The 23,168-nt window shown below is 36.2% G+C and overlaps 1 protein-coding gene across 4 annotated transcripts in view; it reads left to right on the top strand.

Annotated features, from left to right (window-relative positions):
- scube3 (signal peptide, CUB domain, EGF-like 3) overlaps positions 1-23,168 on the top strand; it is a 482,583-nt gene that overhangs the window by 399,832 nt on the left and 59,583 nt on the right. For 2 of the 4 annotated variants that reach the window (XM_039748668.1, XM_039748667.1), the window contains exon 7: positions 14,756-14,803. The exons of the other annotated variants lie outside the window; for them this stretch is intronic. In XM_039748668.1, coding sequence (XP_039604602.1) covers positions 14,756-14,803 — 48 coding nt within the window. The remainder of the gene's footprint in view (positions 1-14,755; positions 14,804-23,168) is intronic. 4 annotated transcript variants of the gene reach the window in all.

The following is a 23,168-nucleotide window of genomic DNA, read 5'->3' as shown; positions in this document are numbered from 1 at the left end:
ATATCTTTTCAAGTTCTATTTAGTCCATATGTGTCAAACTCAAGGCCCGCAGGCCACATCCGGCCCGGTGTGTAATTATATCCGCTCGCGAGATCATTTTATATACGGTATTATTGTTATTAATGGCCCGGGGATATGAAGCGCTGGTAACACAATAAACTACAGATCCCATAATGCAGCGCTTCAGCTGCCTTGCCGAACACCGCGTCCCCGCGGTCTCTTCAGTCGTTTCCTTACTTTGCAAAGGAAGCAGCTTTCTCACAGTTTCTGCACTGTTTTATAAACGAACGATATATAAGAAAGTCCTTTTTCCTTTCTTCGCCAACGAAGCAGCCTTTTTATTTAATCCACGAGTTCTCCGCTGTTTCATTGTTCATTTATTATGATTTTTATAGTTATTGTGTAGGTTTTATTAAATCCACGGGTTCTCTTCTGTGTTCACTGCGGTGTCTTCTTTTGTTTACGACCTTCGCCAAGGAAGCAGCTTTCTCACAGCTTCTGCACTGTTTTAAAAACGAACGACATATAAGAAAGTCCTTTTTCCTTGCTTCACCAACGAAACAACCGTTTTATTTAATTCACGAGTTCTCTTCTATTTTATTGTTCATTTGTTACGATTATTGTGTAGCTATTTTAGACTTACTTTACTGTTCAAATACCCATTTCCTTTATTTAATCCGCGGACTCTCCGCTATTTTTTTGTTCCTTTATTACGATTACAGTTATTTATTGCTTCCCTTCTTTCGCTGACTGCCTGCCCATATAAGCCGCTGCACTGTTTTTTTGTCAAGTAGTATATTCAGACAGTATTTCACCGCTGCAAAGCGTGGGTATTTTGCTAGTCTATACTAATAAAAGGCAAAGCCCTCACTGACTGACTGACTGACTGACTCATCACTAATTCTCCAACTTCCCGTTTGGGTAGAAGGCTGAAATTTGGCAGGCTTATTCCTTACAGCTTACTTACAAAAGTTAAGCAGGTTTCATTTAGAAATTCTACGCGTAACAGTCATTACTGAATCCTACTTACATACATATATATGGCCATAGCCTGCAGCTCGGTCGCCGTGTGAGGCGGAGTTGCGTCCCCCATCACCATGCCGCCCACGTAATTGAGTGCCTGCCCATATAAGGCCGTCCGTCAGCAGCAATCCAATAGACGCGCTGCCGGGAGTTAAAATTGCTGGTGAAGGAGTGTGCTTATGCAAACGAAGATGAGATGGTCAGGGATAGAATAGTGTTTGGCACAAACTCAGCAAAAGTGCGAGAGAAACTTTTAAGTGCCGAGTCTGAGCTAACATTAAATAAAGCTGTGGATATTGCAAGATCGCACGAGATAGCACAAGCACAGCTGAGAACCTTCGATGCATGTACTTCAGGCGGCTCATGTGAACTGACTGTCAATGCAGTACGCAGACAACAACAAAGAGCTCCAAAGAGCGCTGAACAAAAAACGCATTACACAATTGAGACGGCAGCAACAGAATATGAAGCGAGTGACGCATACACGCATATTCATAAGTTCAGCTACTGCGGAAACAAAGCACACGGTGGAAAAAGTCAATGTCCAGCTAAAGGAAGACAGTGTAAAAAATGTGGTAAATTGAACCACTAAGCTAAAGTTTGCAGGACTGGGAAAGGTAAACCTGTGCATGCAGTGTGTGATGTCTCAGATAAAGAGGAAGAAGAGCTGTTTATTGATGCAGTAGGAAAGGAACAACCCTCTGACACTGAACAAGCCTTTGTAGACATATCAATAAGAAAGCAAGGTGCAAAGCTTAAGTTTAAATTACGTTCATAGACACGCTGCCGCTAAATATTCACAGGAAAATCCACAACTTAATACTGGGAATGCCTGTTAAACATCTTAGATTCCAATGTACCGATTTGGGTAGTGAAAACTTCGATGAATGAAACCTGTTATCTTTAAAACGGTTGACAACGAAAATAAGATGGTCAGGGATAGACTAGACAAACACAGAATGTAACTTGGAACACAACACATCCCCCAAATACAAACCTGATTGAAAGAAATAATGATAATCAAATCCTTGATGACAGCAACACTCATAATAGTCACAAAACAATTACTTTGGCAATCATGTTACGTTATTTTTAAAATGTTTCCTTTTCTTTTTCATAACTTCTTTAACACACTACTTCTCCGCTGCAAAGCGCGGGTATTTTGCTAGTAAATAATAGTCATTCTTTACATTTTGGTCACTTATGTATTACTATTTGTTATGCTCTGAATAGTCAAATAAAATGAATAAATCATGTTTCTTTGTATAGCTTGTTGTATACCCTCATACCTGTTTATTTTTTTTTTAAACAGAGAGCATAGCAGTAACATCATCAGATTACATTTTTAATCTGTCGCAGTGTGGTGAAGCATGGCAGATCAGAGCAGGTGAAAGAAGGAAAGAAAAACAAAGAGAAAAGAAAGAGCAGTATCATGTGGACAAACCAGTACATTAGGGATGAGGTGAAGCAATTAGTGATGCCCCACTTGAGCGAGAAATGATAATCTGGGGTTGATCAGTTCTGCTGAGCAGCTGCGAGCAGGGGCAATCAAGGTCTCTAGAAAGTCCTGCTTGACCTACGTATATAGCTGGATGAACGATTCAAACTTGGATTGTCTCAGAGGATTAACGACGGAGGTGGCTGGGACATAGATTCAGATGGTGGACTGCATTCATCTGCTTCTCAACCCTGCTGAGTAGATTAATATGGGTGAGCAGGTGAGACAAGAAGTTGGAACACTGGAGATGTATTGAATGAATGTTGATCCTAAATTTTCTTCTTAATTATTCTTATTCCTAAATTTTATTCTTAGTTTCACTCTTGATTTTATGTGTTTATTGAGATTTATTTATTGGTTTTATCGTCCACACCTCACTATTGATTTTACAGATTATTTGTTGAAGACCCTATTTAATCGCCACACTTAGTTTGGACACTGTTCATTTATTTTAATTAAAAAGCACTATGCATCATAACCTGTTTTTGTCCTCATTCATCCTAGTCAATCTTGATTATGACTATTAATGTCCAATGGAAATGAAAGAAGCCCAAGGCAGCTGGTATCAGGACATAACACTCAGTCATAGGCTGCTGCTCTTTCCTGCTTTAAGTCAGCCATTTTTATTCCAGTCCCAAAACAGAAAACCACCAATAATCTAAATAACTTACACCTAGTTGCATTCACATCAATTATATGAAATGCTCTGAGAGACTAATTTATACATGTATTGTTCTCTTCTTTGGGTTTCTTTCCATCCCATTCATATTTTCATTTATACCACACATGTCCACTACAGGATAATAATTAAGCATGTCATATATTTTCTTAATCATATTTAAATTGGTGTTTCAGTTTCTGTCAATTTAATCAGAAAAGTGTTTCTTAAATTAAAATTGCAGCAATCAACTTTTCTGCTGCAGAAGGAGTTAAAGGCCTTAAGTGATCAATAGTTTGCAAGTTTGTAATCAAATGACTCTTTTACATCTAGTTGTCGTCCATTTGTTTCTGAGTTGAACCAATATTGTCATTACAGCAGAAAATCTATCAAATCAAATTAAATCAAGTGTTGCATCATAGAACCATACAGAACAATGCATATCTTCTGTAAGTAATCAAGATCTATGTATCTGTTTCAGAATGATAGATACAAAAGACAAATACTAAACAATAGTTTAAAAAAAGGAAAAATGTCAGCATTTAAAAATAAGTTAAAGTCAATGTCCATTGTGGAGGCACACAATATTTTTGGTTCCTTTTAAGTTTCTGGCGTGGGAACCTTTGTGTGACATTTTCATATTTGTAGATTATCTGATGTTGGTATGAGCAAGTAAAGCTGGGTAGCTGAGTATCACCTGTTTGACTCCAGTTTCCTCCCAAGTTCAAACGAAAAGTATGTTAGGTTAATTGGCAACAGTGCCACTTGCAGTGTCAGTGTTTCTGCTGTGGATGATCCTGGGGTAGGTCTTCTGTCCTGACTCAGACTTAGGTTTAGGTTATAAAGGAGCTGTTACCAGTGAACAGACATTCCTTTAATTGTGCTATTAAGAATAATAAATTGTCATTAAAAGTAATGACTCTTGAAATACAGTATGTTACTATGTCATTTGTCTTTTTTTATATGATTAAAGAGACTTACAATGTGTTTATTAAATACAGACATAACAGCTGCTTAAAATGGTTATCTAAAAAGTTGTTACTAGAATAGGGTTATCTAAAAAGTTGTTACTAGAAAAGAGTTCAAAAATGTTTACTATGTACCTATTTATCCATTTTCTAACCCACTAATCCAGTTCAGAGTCAAGGGGGATGGTGCCTACTATTATTCTTTATTTAGTATATGGTATATAACCAAACTAACACAAGGTGTAAAAATGTAATTACTCCCAAGAACAGATGACAATCTAATACTGAAATATAATCAAAGCTGATTGCTTGTTGATTAAATCTCTACAGCTACAGATATTCAATGAAAGATAAGAGTATAGGAAAGTCTAAGCAGTCACAAGATATGTATAGTGAATAAGTGCATTTTGAAGAGGTGTTTAAAAGTCACTAGATATAGAGCAGTTTGAATAGTAGAAGCTGTCTCATTCCAAAGCTTGGGAGCAAGAATTCTAGAAGCACTAGACACAAGACAGGAAATTATCCTGAGCAGGTCACAGTGGTATCATTGTCCACTCTTGGGTCTGGTACAATTCTTTTCTTCTTAGTAAGAATAATATGTTTGCTGTGCAACTACAGAGTTTACAGGTTTCATAGAGGAAAGGAACTGACCCTGTAATATTTGCTTGAAAGGATTCCTTCTCCCACAATCAGATAGTGGCATCCAAATAATTCCACCTTTAATAAAAATGAATACTGTGCCCTTCAGGTTTTCTGACAGTATTCCACATCGGTCGGGAGTATTCAAACATGAAAAACCCTTTTGTGTGTGCCTACATCTCTTGTATTCTTCATTATCTCCAGCTGTGAGTCTGCACCTGTGTTGTAAAGTAATGAGATAGTGACAGTTTTCTGCTGCATTTTCTGACAAAGCAAGTCTAATCATTCTCGTTCTCCATAACACAGATCTATGCCCAGTGTCCATAGGTTCTACTATTAAAGCCATTTTTTAAAACTTAAACTAAATACAGCTATTTGCATCTGACACCTTCTACCAGGTCTTATTTGGTATGTAATGTTAGTGATAGAAGCAACCTGTGGCACTATGTAAAATATTAATTAATTAATTTCAGTAAGTTTTTGTACTCCTCTAGCCCTTTGTGACTTTAAATAACTGAGGACTCAATTTAGAGCCGGTCATTTACTTCTTAATGAGGTGCTTGGAATTCATAACATCTGGATAAAACTCAGCTGTCTACACTGTGGAGCACAAGGTAAAATGCATGCCAGTCTTGCTTGGAAAAATAGCAGAAATAAATAAAGTGAAGCCATTTGTAGCCTCTGAGTTACTCGAAAACAAGTAAACAGAGATACTTGTTTTCACTGGGCTTAAGCTGAAAAAAAATAAATTTTCCGTGGCATGCCCATGCAACACTGATGTAGCTAGCCACTACATATGGAAGTCATCACTGTGCCCTTCAGGTTTTCTGACAGACCTTGAAAAAAATACCTGTTTCGGAGCATGTTGCATTCCCTGGCCATTGTAATCTGTGATTCCTCTGTGCAGGCACTCCCAGTTTACCTTAGGATTTCCACTGTTGTTCAATTAAAAAAAAGATGATTAAGAACACATACATAAGCCAAGCACTTTTGATTTAACAAATGCTTATAATAGCCATTCTGGAATGCTGTTTCTCCCTTCCACATTTTATTTAGAAAAAGAGTTGTTTACATTTAGTCCATTTCAACTGTAGCCCCATCTGCTGTTTTGTTACTTATGAATTAGTGTTTAAAAATTTCAATTATGTATCTTGGAAGGCCATATGCAGACATTAAGAGAACACCTCTCTGACCACACTATTGCTGAATGGTGGCCTCTGTAAATTTTAAAGGCAATTTAAAATTTCCATCACTCTTCTCTCACTCAGAATGGTTGGGATTTAGTATTAGAGATAGGCGTTATGGAGAAAAATGTTCATGGATTGTAACTGAAGATTTTATTTTTAAAAGGTGATCCAGTAGCATTTGTTTATGTTTCAAATTGTGTGTCTTATACCTGGCAGCACAGCATTCAAGGACTTCATAGGACACTATTTAATAGCTCTTTTCTAAGGAAACTTACATTGATCTCACTGATTAGTTTTATTGGATTTAGTTCATACAGTTACATATATTTTACACATTCAAGCAATTAATTGAATCTGGTGTGCTGAGGAATATTTTTTTTTCTAATGATATTTGAAAGATGATGACAGAAAAGGAATACCTTTTATTTTTCTGTCTTTATATTTCAGTTCACCGATTTTTGTTCTCAAAATATAGGATAAGTATTATTATGGTAAAAAATGTGACTTTTTTTAAAAATTATTTTCTTACCTTAAAAATTATTTTCTTGCATTTTAAACTGTAGAGTACAAATGACTTTATTTCAGGAACTGTAAGGGTCCAATTCCACACATCTCTCATGGAATGTCTACATTCATCTAAAATTAGGTCAAATGAAAGACACAAATCTTAAGTTCTACAGCCTGGCATGGAGAACACCATCCCAGAATCTATAATAAAATATAGTCCAGTGGCTGTTTTCGTTTTTGCCACCTTTTTTGGACTAGTCTCCTTTGACAGTTTTCATCTAAAAGTGGATGTGCCTTTATCGAATTATTGAATTTTCCAACTCAGTGGTAGCATTCTGTTAATAGTAAAAACTGAAGGTTTTTCAGCATTTGGTTGTATTTCAGCCTCTTGTGCCCCTTTCCAAAAGCTTTTCTGCCCTTTCCTAAGACCATTGCTTGAGCTTTGTTACAGCTGAGCTCTACAATCTATACATTTCTGTAAATGCTCTCTAGGATTAGCCTCAGGGCCTCCAGTTTTGGACAAAGGGAGATGTAGAGTAGATTGACAAAAACACACTAGCATTTGGCTTATTTGAGGCCTCTTTAATCTCAGCAAAGTATACCTTGTTTTCAAGAAATTAACACCATGTGAAAGCTCAAATCATGAATACTGTATTAAAGATCTCAGTTTAATCTTCACTTAATATTTTCAATAACCATGCCAAGAACAGTTGTCTTCAAATTTCAGAACCAATCAATATCAGAGTGATGCACCCCAGATTATGTTCACATATCAATAATGAACAGCAAAAATTCAAGTGGTCAAATAATGATATAATGTTTTGTATTCGTACTTATAAAAATGCCGTGATGTCTATAACTGATACTTTTAACACATGGATGCATGATTGTGTGAACCTTAAAGAGAAAAACAAAAAAGAAAACCACAAAATGTCTGCAATGTGGAAATTCTTTTACTTCTGGACTGTAAGCTGTGAATGTAACCATAAGAATGAGCACAGCCAAATTGCATCTGCAAATTGCAACAGCATCACCCAACATTGCGGAAGACACTGGCAAGGAGGGAAAAAATGTCATACGATAACCCACAGGCAGTTTAAAAAAGAAGCGGCGCTTGCTCAATATATTGTTCTTGATAATCAACCACTGTCGGTTGTTGATAATGTGGGATTTCTGTGCCTCCTGAATGTGTTAGAACCCAAGTACAACATTCCAAGTTGTGCCCATGTCACAGAGATCATCTTACTAAGGATGCACAAGTTTGTAAAAAGGTACTTTATGTTGGCAGGTTAGTACAGGACATAACAGCTGTCAGCTTCGCCACTGACGTTTGTTTGTCCAGTGTCTACCATTAGCTTAACTGCACAGTGAATAGATGAAAATTTCACTCTCCAGTGTGTTATGCTGCATGCAAAGCTGTTTCAAGTCCCATACAGGAAAAGCAGTAGCAGATGCATTTCAGGAAATGTTTTGCACTTGGACCATTTAGAAAAGTTATGTGCCCATTGTGGTCTGCAACAATGCCAAAAATATGATAAAAGGCATTTATGGTGCTGAAGTCCCAAGCTCTTCAGGTGTTGGTCATACCTCCAGCTGGCAGTAGCAGCATTTAGCATAGCAAAATGTTGCAGATGCTGTGACAGTCAGCCGTAAAATAGTTGGGTATTTTCTGCCTGGGTATACTCCTGCTTAGAGGACATTCACCAACACCACTCTACTCAATCCAAGGTATCCCGTTTTAACAGACTATGTGGTTCACTTCATTTAAAACCAGCACATGTGGAAATGCCACTGTTTGCTTTTTCTAGATCACATAATCTATTTTTAATGGGGAAACTAAACGGTAAATGCTAAGATTGTCTTATTTAAAATTAGAAAAATAATGACTTCACTATTTAAACTACAATACATATTTTTCCACATATTGTATTAACTATTAAATGTTTTCTTACCTTCTAATCTTTTTGCAATTGAAGATTCAGACATGATAAATGTGTGGTTGTCACTTTGTTTTAATCAATGAAATGAAACACTCAAGAGTCACTTAATGTACATACTAATTTTAGTAGATCATATTACAAGCAAATGTGTTTTTTGTGGATGTGAAGAGTGTGTTTTTTTGCAAAACACAGTATCCGATGCATTTGTTTGTGACAGAACATGGTGGAATAGAGTCTGTGCTGTGTTTCATCATTGTTTCATAATGTGAAGCATTATTGGTGTAGAGTTTTGTTACTTACTTTAACACTGCAAACAAGCACTGAACATAAAACGTATGTATTGAAAACTTACTGACACATTTGCAAGACAAAGACGCTGAAGAGGAGGTGCAAAGGAATTTAAGGAATTACAACTTTTTTCGTAAGCTTCAGGGATTCTACTGTTAGAGGATCTGTTCAAAATGTTTTTAAAATATAGCAGGATCTAATCAATAACATTTTACAAACCGGATTCCAAAAAAGTTGGGACACTAAACAAATTGTGAATGAAAACTGAATGCAATGATGTGGAGATGGCAAATGTCAATATTTTATTTGTAATAGAACGTAGATGACAGATCAAACGTTTAATCCGAGTAAATGTATCATTTTAAAGGAAAAATATGTTGATTCAAAATTTCACAGTGTCAACAAATCCCAAAAAAGTTAGGACAAGTAGCAATAAGAGGCTGGAAAAAGTAAATTTGAGCATAACGAAGAGCTGGAAGACCAATAAACACTAATTAGGTCAATTGGCAACATGATTGGGTATAAAAAGAGCTTCTCAGAGTGGCAGTGTCTCTCAGAAGCCAAGATGGGTAGAGGATCACCAATTCCCACAATGTTGCGCAGAAAGATAGTGGAGCAATATCAGAAAGGTGTTACCCAGCGAAAAATTGCAAAGACTTTGCATCTATCATCATCAACTGTGCATAACATCATCCGAAGATTCAGAGAATCTGGAACAATATCTGTGCGTAAGAGTCAAGGCCGTAAAACCATACTGGATGCCCGTGATCTCCGGGCCCTTAAACGACACTGCACCACAAACAGGAATGCTACCGTAAAGGAAATCACAGAATGGGCTCAGGAATACTTCCAGAAACCATTGTCAGTGAACACAATTCACCGTGCCATCCGCCGTTGCCAGCTGAAACTCTACAGTGCAAAGAAGAAGCAATTTCTAAGCAAGATCCACAAGCTCAGGCATTGTCACTGGGTCAGGGATCATTTAAAATGGAGTGTGGCAAAATGGAAGGCTGTTCTGTGGTCAGACGAGTCACGATTCAAAGTTCTTTTTGGAAATCTGGGACGCCATGTCATCCGGACCAAAGAGGACAAAGACAACCCAAGTTGTTATCAACGCTCAGTTCAGAAGCCTGCATCTCTGATGGTATGGGGTTGCATGAGTGCGTGTGGCATGGGCAGCTTGCATGTCTGGGAAGGCACCATCAATGCAGAAAAATATATTCAGGTTCTAGAACAACATATGCTCCCATCCAGACGTCTTCTCTTTCAGGTAAGACCCTGCAATTTTCAACAAGACCAAGCCTGACCACATTCTGCATCAATCACAACATCATGGCTGTGTAGAAGAAGGATCCGGGTACTGAAATGGCCAGTCTGCAGCTCAGATCTTTCACCTATAGAGAACATTTGGCGCATCATAAAGAGGAAGGTGCAACAAAGAAGGCCCAAGACGATTGAACAGTTAGAGGCCTGTATTAGACAAGAATGGGAGAGCATTCCTATTTCTAAACTTGAGAAACTGGTCTCCTAGGTCCCCAGACGTCTGTTGAGTGTTGTAAGAAGAAGGGAAGATGCCACACAGTGGTGAAAATGGCCTTGTCCCAACTTTTTTGGGATTTGTTAACACCATGAAATACTGAATCAACATAGTTTTCCCTTAAAATGATTGATCTGTTCTTAACTCAATTCTACTTTTTGTAAAAACTTGATTGCTTTGTATGGATTGTAATAAAATGAATAAAAAAAAAAATGATACATTTTCTCAGTTTAAACTTTTGTTCCGTGATGTATGTTCTATTCTGAATAAAATATTAGAAGTTGGCACCTCCACATCATTGCTTTCAGTTTTTATTCACGATTTGTATAGTGCCCCAACTTTTTTGGAATCCGGTTTGTAGAATAAGCTTCCATTTCAGGGAAAAGGATACTCTTCTTTTCTTGCTCTATTTATAGAGTAGCTTTGGTTGCTGGCTCCTCTCTCTTTCTCTAATTAAAATCAATAAAAATTAAAAAAAGAAGGATCGCATATTTCTATCCCAATTCATTATTTTAAGGTTCCATATATCCATCCATTTTCTAACCCGCTGAATCCGAATACAGGGTCACGGGGGTCTGCTGGAGCCAATCCCAGCCAACACAGGGCACAAGGCAGGAACCAATCCTGGGCAGGGTGCCAACCCACCGCAGGACACACACAAACACACCAAGCACAATTTAGAATCGCCAATCCACCTAACCTGCATGTCTTTGGATTGTGGGAGGAAACCGGAGCGCCCGGAGGAAACCCACGCAGACACGGGGAGAACATGCAAACTCCACGCAGGGAGGACCCGGGAAGCGAACCCAGGTTTCCTAACTGCGAGGCAGCAGCGCTACCACTGCGCCACCATGCCGCCCATGGTTCCATATACTCACTATTAAATATTAGTTCAATGGAATGTATCACATTCTCACCTATATATAGTGGTCAACAGCAGCACAGGCACAGATTCTGGTGTATAACAAAGAGTTTTATTGTGTGAATGCTTTTTTACATAACCTTTTCCCACACCACAAGTTATATTCATCAATTTGCACTCCTTCTGCCTCTGTACTTCACTCCTCCACTCCTTCAGGCAAGCTTTCTTCCTCTTAACTCTGTCTCGACTGGCTGAAGTCAAACGACTCCTTTTATCTGAGATCTGGAAATAATTCTGGTGGCAGGGCATATCCCAATGGAATTACTTCTGGGCCAATCAGAAGTTCCATAAAGTAGGGATTGTGCATCCTGCAGGCATCCGAGTAGAAATACTAAACCAGGGAGGGTTCCACCTAGCATATTGGGGAAGAAAATGCCCTGAATACATTATCTTCCCCAGTCCTTCCATGCTGTTAACATCCTTGCTGGGTCAGGATCCCAGTTCTGCTCCTGCCGGGATACCAGTAACTGCATGGCAAATCTTTAATTGCCAAAATTTCTTAAAATAACTATGTAGCATTTAGGAAAAAAATCTTTAATCACTTAAATAAAATGTCTTTAAGTATCAAAAATGGTCAAATGAATATAAAACTGGTAAACATATCATCAGAAAAAATGTTTCCTGTTATAGATATAAGGACCAGTTCTTTTGAAATATCAATACAGCCAAAGAAGCCAAAGAGGTGTTGTTGCTGGAGCTACAGGAAGTGTGGCCTAGAACCAGCTAGAATAGGATTATGTGGCACCACCTGCCAAATATCTCTGGAAGGACCAGCCAAGTAGTAGTTTGGAGTGTATGTTTGATGAGATTGTAGATGAACATGCAGCAGCATCAATGCACTGTATTCTAGTAGCTGTTGCCATACAGCTGGACACATACTTAGGAGTTACCACAATTTTTCTTTCAGATAAACCAATTTAGTACTGGTCAATATTGGTTCCTCACTTTGTCTCAGATGTTAAGGAAATACCTTTCAGCCCCATGCAATAGTGTAGAGAGAGAGAGAGAGAGAGATTATTTAGTGCACTGTAATATTGTTAATGAAACCAGAAACAAACTTACACCTGAGCATGCAGAGATGCTTGTGTTCATCAAAAGGAACCTTCCATTTACTTTTCCAAAAAATTTCATAGACCAATGACGTTTGACATGTGTACCTTTGTGCCACTGAACTAGCTATCCTAAAAAATGAGATACTAGTAAAAGAAATGTTCTTGTTATGTTTAGCCAAATTCATCTGAACACTGTTTTGTACTATTACATCCCATCTTGAAAGAAAATGTTGGTTTGGTTTGCATTCATTAATTCCATGTGATTTTTATTTTTTTTTCTGTGAAATTTGAGCCATTTTTAAAATGGTATTCTAATGTAATCTATTTAATGTATCCTACTTTAACTTATTTGTTCGATTTTTAATTATTCTATATATTATATTATATTATATTATATTATATTATATTATATTATATTATATTATATTATATTATATATTCAAATATATATATTTGAATGATAACAGTGAAGTTGATAGTTGTTTGACATAAATAAATACTATCTTCCAGCCTCACTGCAATTGTGTTGGTACTGGTGGATACCAAATAAAGAAGCGTCAGTCATCATATTCGGTCTGAAAAAATGGTATTGATGTATTCATTAAATGTAGACATGGGAAAAAATATAACCTTAATAAAGAGGAAGGATCAGAAGTGAATTAAAATGCCAATAATATCAAACACCACTGTGGCAAACCAGGCCTCTGTGTATCTGTAATGTGTAAATGCTGCAGACATTATATTTGCTTAGGTTTAACAAATAAGTCACTATGTCATTACATTTTAATTGTTTAGCCCCCAAATTCGTTGAAAGCAACTTACAAATTGTAAGCACATAAAATTATGGTTACTTGCAAGCTAAGTGATTTATAGTCCACGACCAATTGCCAAATTAGTATTTAATTTAAAAAACTATTTTATATAGCTTTTCCATAGTAAGCAAAATGACAAAGTACTTTTCAGGTTCATGGCAAATAATTTCCATATTTCTACAATATTAGCACTGGCAGGTTAAATTACTTGCTGAACCTGTAACTGTATGATTTACAGTCTAATATCCTAGCACTGCATATAATAAACAAATTTGATCTTATCTAGACCACTTCCATTGTGAATACTATCTCACGCTGCTTTGTTAAAATTGTAAAGTACAAGTGTTTATATTTGTCTGCAGTTGTAGAGCAAGCAAATAACTGAACTGCTCAGGGCCACAGTTATTTAGTGATGTGGAATAAATTGACAAGATTCAGTTTTATGTACGATTGCCAATAAATGACCATACTGCAGCAAACATAATTTTATGTTTAGCCTTTTCCTAGTGAACACCATGCTGAATGTGGTTTATGGGTTCTTTCAATTGTTTGTTTCCACAATTGGTGCACTATTGTCAGAACTAGCACAAAGTACAGAGATACAGGCAGGATCCAGGTAATGTGTTGAGAATCTCTTTTCTTTTACTTGGTCTTGAATCTATATGATGTTGTATTATAATATTTGACTTTTTTACCTTCTGAAGTATTTTTTCTCAGAGGTGGAGAGAGTGTAGGGCCTTCAGCTTTGGATAGTCTCCTTCACTAATTTGTGGGACAAAAGTGCAAAACAAAAGGGCACTAAAAATGTGTGCAGTGACACATGAGCACAGCTATAGATAGATACTGTAGATAGAACATAACTCATAATTTAATTAAATTTCTTGATTTCCGCTTACTGGACTCAGGCTGTAGATTTAAAACTGGTCAGTCATGTGGCATATTTAGTTGTGATAGTTTTTTTGCACAGTTTTAAGTGAAATACATAGGCTTCTAGTTCATGGGAAGATGTGTTGCATGAATTATTTAGCGAACCCTACATTATCACTTCCTAGATCAAACCTTTAGGCATTTTAACATATGGCCTGCAAATCTTTGTGGGTATAACTTATATAAAACATTTGTTAAAACTTAGTTGTGTTCCGCCTGTATGTAGGTGCTCATTATTTTTATTAGTTTATAATAAAGAAATACAAATGATGCATCTCTCATTCATAGCAGAGCTTAATTAGTGTAAATTGGAATTTGGAAAAAATGTAATAAATATACAATTCAGTAAAAGTAAAGAATATAACCAACATGCCTGAACAGTTGCTGAGCTTCACACTTTATTGTATATTGCTTTTTCTATGGTTAATCTCATCCCAAAGTGCTTCACAGGTACAGAATTATAATGCAGTTAAATCCAAGTTTTTAATAATCAGTCCACAGATAGGTTTTAGGATCACACACTGGAATAAATCAATGTTACAGCACACTGCAGTTTTCTTCTGACTTCACAGGCTGAGTGTGCAAACAACACAATGGCAGGAGAAAACTGTGGTCAAAGCATTTTTCCAGGTTCCCAGACTTCTTGCATATGCAGCATCAAGACCCTGATTTCATGTCTTCAATTTTTCATTCTGTTGTTCCTGGCGCTTCTTGTACAGACACACATGTGCATGATGGCAAGCTCGATGTCCCAGGGGCCTGGCAACACTAAACCGGTGTTTTTATAATGTGTGCAGGGGAAAGAAGTGCCCAGCAGCCAGCAGCGACACACCTGTTACCCAATGGTAAATATGTCTGCTCTCTGCTCTGGATGTGGTTTTGCTGTCACCTTTCCTTCAGTGTGCTGCTCTAGGGGTTTTAAGGTAGCACGCTAACTGCACCACTAAACTCCAAAGGGTTCTGCTCACCAGTTTCCCCTTCTTGCTCTTTAGGAATGCTGTTTCAAAACATGTAGACATGGCTTTGCTGATTTTCTCATTTTTGTATATGATTTGTGAAAGAAAGAAAGAAAGAAAGAAAGAAAGAAAGAAAGAAAGAAAGAAAGAAAGAAAGAAAGAAAGAAAGAAAGAAAGAAAGAGAAAAATAATTTGACAGTTAAAAGGAACTTATATAATTTGAAAGAAAAAATGAAGGAACCTACAATCGTACAATTTTATAGAAGTTGAACTGTCTCAGTTTTATATTAACCTGTCTAAATGTTCACCCTACAACTTCGATAGCAAACCACTATATTGGTTCTTTACTTTTCAGCCTGTCTAATGATTGAAACAGCATTCTCAAAGGACTGAGCGTGTCATCTCTGGATAATAGCAATCACCAACTAACTGCATGCTTGTTCTGTTCCCAGTGCACGTATATGTGTCTGAGTGTATATGTTTGCGTATGTGTGTGGATTTCACAGTTTGACAAGGGGATATATTTGAGTAAAATCAAAGCCCTGTCTTTGGTAAGACGCAAGGATACATGTTTTTGTTTTTGTTTATGTGTATGACTTTCAATGTATAAATTAGTGTTTGTGTACTAATGTTTAGTATGTATGTATGTGTGTAAAGTGTATATTCTGTGTATGTTGCACATGCTTATGTGTATCTGTACATACATGCTACTGTATAAAATTGGTGTGCTTTTATGTATATATGCATATATTTTATGCAAATATGGGTGCATGTATTTGTGTATCCTGTCTACAGATATACAGCATATGCATGTGCCCCGTATACCTTAAGTATGTTTTAATTTGTGAAACAAGTACATAATATGATACACATCAGACTGTACAAATATTTTGCTATGGAAGTTTGTAACACACTTCATTTTTTATTATTGTTTTTAATTTTGCTGTTTGATGCACATATTTGATTCCATGTACATTTTCTTTTTTTAGTTTGGTCAGTTTGTTACTCAAAGCTGCATGACCCGCATGTTTTATGCTCATAGAGAGTATCAAAATACAATGATTTCTCAAAAATCCTTCATGTTTCTTTCATTTTACACATAAAAGTTGCAGTTTGTGCAAAGTTTAGTGCTGAAATATGCTTTTTTACATTGAAATGTTTTTTTTTCTTTTATTATAGTATTAATATGTTTATTTTAGGTTATTCACTTACTACCACTTAAAGGTTATTAGTTTATTTTGATGGATAATCACAGGTTCAAATGATAATGTACTCTTTTTAAAGAAACGTGCAAATGAGTTGCAACCTGTAGATTATATTTATAAACTCTCTGGTTCTATCTGCCTAAAGATCAAACAATTGCTTGTAAGTAGCCTGAAAGTGATCAGTGTGAATATAGTCCTAAAATCTATACTATTGGAAAATACTACAAATCTATTCTGGGATATCCACAGTCATATTGCTGGCTAAGTTCAAATGCTACATTAAACCAGTGGTCTAATTAAGCAAGTATTTTATTAATAACACCAAATAAGATTAAATAATTAAAATTTTCAGCTGCCATTTTCCTCCTGGATTGAAAGTACCTCCTGTGTCTCTTTCTTAGACATTTGCCAGATTTTAAGATGAGCTTCAGGTAGCTGTTATTGTAGAAAATGTTAAATGCTCACCACCTTTAGCCATGTGACATCAGAACGATTGCTGCTGTTTCCCATGAAAAACATCTCTTTGGAATTTCAAGACCTATAGCATGCACTGCTGCATACATGCATAGTCAGTGTACTAAAGTCTTCAAGAATTTAATCAAGCAAGTCTTCACAGTAGTCTACAGTATGGTTTATTGTATTGGTATCTAAGTCAAAATGTAAATTGCTGATTGCACTTTAATGACATAAAGTGTACATGCTATTAAGTGCACTATTAAATTATGATGACAGATGTTTCTGTGCCAAGTATTGATAGATTTATTGGGTAATTATTGTAACATACAGATGTTCTAAGAGGCATCAACCATTGGAACAATAACCACAGCATACCTTCTGTGAAACAGAAGGTGTCCTTTATATATCTGTGAAAATCTAGTTAAGAGCAAATGGGAAATGATTAGTGCATTGAATTGTGAAGCAAAAGTGAAATTGCTTTTATTCATTGTAGGTATTTATGGAATGGATAAAACAAATAATTGTAAAATAAACAGAAACAGGATGTGTGTAAAGTGAGTGTATGATATCTTAACTTCAAAAAGGCACAGGCAACAAAAGCATATAAGGAGGAATTGCTGTTGTTCCCCATACTATTTTCTCTACCTACAAAACATGTATTTGAAGACACTAACATCTTCTTAACAGGAAAATGGCAAAATTCTCAACAAGTATTTGAAAACACTAAATTCTTCTTAACATTAATATTGTAAAATTCTCCCCATCTAAATATTTAGCTCCACTGACCATACCTATAAACATAATATGTGCTTCTTTTTTGTTAATAACATGACTGGGTGACTTACAAGGCTTTAGTGTGTACATCAGAAATTACTATGGCTCTCTTGAAAGCCAAGCATGAAATCAGTAATCAAGTGTTATGGTAAACAAACTGTTGTTACATGATTTTAATGTATACATGCAGAAACTGAAGCCACAGTGTTTCTTTCTCACTATCATTAACTGTACTTCTGTAGCTCAGAAACACCAGAGATATTTGCCCTTCGACAGTCCTACAACATTATCGTTAACTGCCTCACTCAAGATTACCAGTCTTAAAATCAAAGTCAACATATTTGCCCGTCAACATTAGGCTTAATGTCCCTTTTTAATTACTGACAAACTGGTGCTATCTGAGCTACTACAAGTCTGAAACATTAGGGTTAACTGTACTTCTGCAAGGTAAATGAGCCTCAGTATATCTGACACACTAGAATGAGCCGTCTCTCTCTCTCTCTCACATAATTACCACTTTTCAGGCCTGATACCTTCAATCTAATTCTCTAAAGGCAGAGAGTGTCTTTCCACAATAGGCCGTTTTTACAGGAGTTAGTTATCCCCCTACAAATCTTTCATCCTGTGATCACAGTATTCTCTGTAGGCCTCAGCAAACCACAGGCACTAGGGTTACCTTTTCATTTATATTATTACCTTTCTCTTATTACCAACAGACTGAGGGTCAAATATAGGTAACACCTTAACTTCTACAGGCCTGCCAAATGTAAAAAGTAGTGTTATTCAGGGCTATAAAATAAAGATCATTTTTATCAAAGCTGTTTTCAAATTACAAAGAGGAAGGACAGATACATACACTCTCAGCCCAACAGAAGTTATTTTCAGTCACCCATACTGTAAATGTTTAAAAGTAAAAGAATGTAAGACTGCTTTCTATAAAAGGCTGTTATTGATGCAGAAAGCCCAAAAACAAAATGACTAAATTGCTCACCTTCATCTAAGCCTGCCCATCATGAAATAAAGATTTTCCTGTTGGAATTGTCCAAATGGTTATGCTAGCATGATTTCTACTCACCCATACAAGCCTACCTGCCCTGCTAGTATTTAAAGTTTTGTTGTAGGAAATGTCTAGCAGGTTATGCTCACATAACATGGTGTCTCTTTTCACAAGAAAAAATATTCTGCAAATCTCCTAACAACAAAAGCAACAACCTTTTTTTTTATATCCCACATATTCATACAAATGATGTAGCTCAAAGTACTTTGCAAGATTAAGAAAGAAAAATGAAAAATATAAGAATAAGATAAGGCAATACTAAGTAACAAAGAATAAAGTCAGATCCAACGGCCAGGAGGACAGAAAAAAAAAAAAAAAAAAAAAAGGGCTAGAGAAAAAGAAAATCTGAAGGGGTTCCAAGGCCACGAGACCGCCAAGCCCCCACTGGGCCTTCTCTCTAACATAAATAATCTAAATCAGTCCTTATGGTTTTCAGGCTTCACGTAGAAGAATTAAATGATGATGGTCATGTGGACATCTGGCCTTCAATCCATCAGTGTAGGGACTGCATGGTGCCTTGATGAAGAAAACCGGAAAAAGAACAGCAGAGAAAGTAGGAATTAGTATGGGTTGTGGAGCCATATAAAAATGATAATTAAATGCATATACAGAATATCAGGGTTAAACTAAAATGAAGCTATAAGAAATCCATACTAAAATAATGGGGTTTTAGCAGTTTTTTAAAGTGCTTCACTGTATTAGCCTGATGAATTTCTATCATTAAGCTAATCTAGATTTTAGGTGCATAACAGCAGAAGGCTGCCTCACCACTTATTTTAAGTTTAGCTCTTGGAATTACAAGCAGGCACTCATTTGAAGATCTAAGGGTACGATTTGGAGTGTAAGGTGAGAGGCATTCTGAAATTTAGGATGGGATGAGATTATTTAAGGCTTTGTAAACCATAAGCAGTATTTTAAAGTCAATTCTAAATGGCACAGGAAACCAGTGTAGTAACATCAAAACTGGAAAGATGTGCTCGGAGTTTCTTTTCCTAGTTAGTATTCTGGCAGCTGCATTCTGCACTAGTTGCAATTGATTGATGTCTTTTTTGGGTAGTCCTAAGAGGAGTGCATTACAGTAATCTAGTCGACTAAAAACAAAACCGTGAATTAATTATTCTGCATCTTTAAAACACCTAACACCACTACTAATTGCAGCACGGTTAAGATATCCAAACAAGGATTACTTTCCATCTAACAGCCAATGAGGCAATTGTCTCCTTAAGCCCCTCAACTGCATAAGTAGGTTATGTGACAAAAACATTTGTACAGTAAGAAAGAAATCTATTTTGTATGGAATGCTGATTACAGATGTACCCACTTATACGAAATCAATTTGGAGAAACTAACTGACCTGGAAGCATACCTTTGGACTATAGGATTATGCTTATGTAAGCACAAGAATTTGCATCTGAATAAAATATAGATGACAGTCCATTTGCAGCACAGTTGGGACCATGCTGAGACCTAACGTCTAATATCGTCATAAAATTGTGAAAAATTATGTGATCATAGGAAAATGTTATACGAATTAGCAGATTTGGCAGCACTGTGATGTGTGGGCTACTTGTAGCGCCTCTCTCTTTCTCTGTCTCATTCTTTACACTTTGACACAATTTTAAATCAGAAATATTACAGCATAATAGCACAATGCAATGCTGCCTATCTTACTTACGTGTTATGGGTATTCAAAATATAAAGTGTTTTTAATGAATTCACCAATTAAATAAAACCATTTTCAGTAGGAAATTCTTGATCATGTACAATTAAAATGCAAAAATTAAATGGATAGTATTTTCTTGACGTTAGATATTTAATCATTCTTAAAGTGTGTCTCAAATGAAGCAGCAACAAAACTGTTCCAAAACCCTTTCTTTGATTAATATGTACTTAGTCTAAATAGGAGTATATATGTTGTTTTTAATCATGCATGTGTTTTTGCATTTGTCTAGCTCAGTGATCTGATTACAGTCAGCCAATTAAAACTAATATTCTCCTTTGAATTGAGGTTGTGCCTTTCTGTAGTTACCCAGAGTATCTGAGTTCAGAGTCTGCAGGATGACTTGTCTTCATAGGTTCTAAAGTGTTTAAAGAGGGAGAAGGTTATGCATTGAAGCGGACAGTAATCTTTCTTCAATTAATGTAATTAAATTTTCACTCAGATAGGTTTAACTAGGACTTTAAAGACACAAAAGTACAAATGGAAATTGACAGCTGTTTTAAATTTCCCTCCAACCAATTGTTCTAATAACATTTTCACTCAGGTCTTATGAGAGCCCCTCAATTATATTAATTTCTATTTGTATCTTAATCCCTCTGTCTTAAGATAACTCAAGGTTTTTGGCAGTCATTTTCTTGTTCTGAAATATAAACATAATCTTTGCCATGCCTCAGTCATATGTATTGTCACTTATCTGTATAATTATTGAAGAACAATGACAATTGCTCCAACATCACCTGATGTTTGAGTAACTGAACTAGTCTTTATGCAGCTGCAGTATATTGTACTACACCAGTTCTTTCATTTGAGTCAAACTTGCTTGCTTCTTATTTCTCTGTTGTCTTTTTTCTTTCATTGTTACTCACATGACTGGTTGATTACTTTTTTATTCCCCTTGTTTATGTTTTTGTTAGTATTATACAACAATGTTTTACCATTGACTGCCTCCTTGCCTATTCCTTTTGGTAGTATTATCCCTAGAGCTGCTTATCTTCATCTGTAATTTCTGGCCACATCTCCCTGTTTTTCAGCTGTGAGCTTTGCAATATTTTATCTTCCTGTAATTAGTGCCATCAATGTCACATTTGCAACTGCACTTACAAACAAATCCCTAACTGAAGGGGGCAAGACCTAAAGTTGAAAAAGAATGTGTTGATATAACCCTATCAAAGTGCTAAACTGACAGGGTTCCAGTGAGGCAGATAATCTTCTTGAAGCCGTAATACAAAGTGGCATGTTCTTTAAGGATGACCATGTTACTATAAGCTAAATTAACTCAGTGAAATAAAGTTACTTTCATATAAAATGAAGTATTATTAGATGTAGTAGTAGTAGTAGTAGTGTCACTTACACAGGTTACAGTGAAATGTACCCTCCAAATCAACTTAATGTTTGAGGGTTTTCAGTCCTACTTGAGGTCCAGTCCCTTTATTACAGTTTTCTTTGATATTGGGGATATGTTTTCACTGACAACATTTACCTACAGAGTATAATCACACCAAGATCTGTTTTGCTCCTAAGAAGAGCTTTAAAACAAATGTGCTATTTTCGGTCAGAATTATCAGAAATTAGAATTGCGCCAGATCCTGGTGACTCCCCTTAAATGGTTGCTTTTCATTCAGGGAATTCTTTATTTTAAGAAGTCAGAGATTGAGCTTATCCCTGAGTCATTTCAGCTTGTTAAACCTCTGCCACATAGAACATGTAAGGCACAGTGAAGTAGACTGCACTTCCAAAAGTGTAACTTATGCATCATTTTTTAGTTTACTTTACCTTGAGCTTTTTTTTGACCTTCTGTTTTCTGGTGGTCATTTAGGAGAGGATTAATGTGGAGCGCTGGCCTTGAAGAAACAATACCGTCTTTCTAGCACTATTTCTTCTTGTGTTTCATGGTGTTATTTCTCAAGATTTTGTTTGACTCTTTGAATATAACCATGGCTGTTCATGGTCATGATCAATTGACTTGCATATTCTAACCATGTCCCTGTATCCCTCAACAATATTTCAGTTTTTAGTTTTAGAACATTTCTTTAATCACTTGCACTAGTAACTCATATGTCACCAAACTAAGACAAAACCTTCTTACTCACTTACCCTTGGATTCACTACTGAAAGGTAAGTTTACAACATAGAAGTTAATGTACAATCAGTTGACAGTGATAACATGGACATATGGTAATCTGCAAAAATAATAAGTCTGAGCTTCATTGTATATATGTAAAAATCAATTAACTTTATTTATGCTGAAAGTTACATTGCAGACAGGATTTTGAACACTGAAAGTGTGCATCCAACTGACAGGTACTCCTAGAAACTGCTGAAAGGCACATAGGGGAATGGGGTTATGAAGCACAAAAATGAAGGGTATTTTCTCGCAGTAGAGGTCTGGACAATAATGATTTTTCTATCCTGCTTTCAACCACTTCCAGAAAAATAATTTTCCATTTCCATTTACTTTCTCCCAGTCTCCCTAAAGTTCTCAGCTACTTCCCACCATATTTCAGTTTTCCCCACTAAAGAGCACATGAATTAGACATAAGGAGAAGAAGAACACAATACTTCAACCAGTAGTCACTATCGTGAATCTGATCTGCCTTTACAAGCTTCTGTGCACATGCACCACAGTGCCTGTAATAATTCATCTGAAAACTCAGTTTAAAACAAACAGGATTCCGCACCATTACAGATGAGCACAGGCCATTTTCTTCTTCTTTTCTGACTGTATGTGCTTTTATAGTAGAATAGTATTGATTACAATATTGAATGATAGTTTACTTATTTACTATTCAAGAAGCAGTTTTCTAAGAAGTTGATTTACGCTGTGACGTCAAGCTCATTATCATATGAATAAAGTCTAACCATCCACCTTCACACACAACTCTTAACTTTTAGTTCTGTGTGTCAAAACCTTGAGTCAATTCCTATAGTTACCATGATATTTTTGTGGCAGTGTTGACCTCTACCTTGCAGTCAAGAGCAATTATCTTTCATGGAGTAATGGAAAGGCTAGAAAGACTACATTTCTGTGAAGTAAGTTTAACA

This window comes from Polypterus senegalus, chromosome 3 (genome assembly GCF_016835505.1).
Source record: "Polypterus senegalus isolate Bchr_013 chromosome 3, ASM1683550v1, whole genome shotgun sequence".
In the NCBI taxonomy this organism is placed as follows: domain Eukaryota; kingdom Metazoa; phylum Chordata; class Cladistia; order Polypteriformes; family Polypteridae; genus Polypterus; species Polypterus senegalus.
The sequence above is the reverse complement of the archived record's forward strand: the minus strand, read 5'-3'. Positions and strand labels throughout refer to the sequence as shown.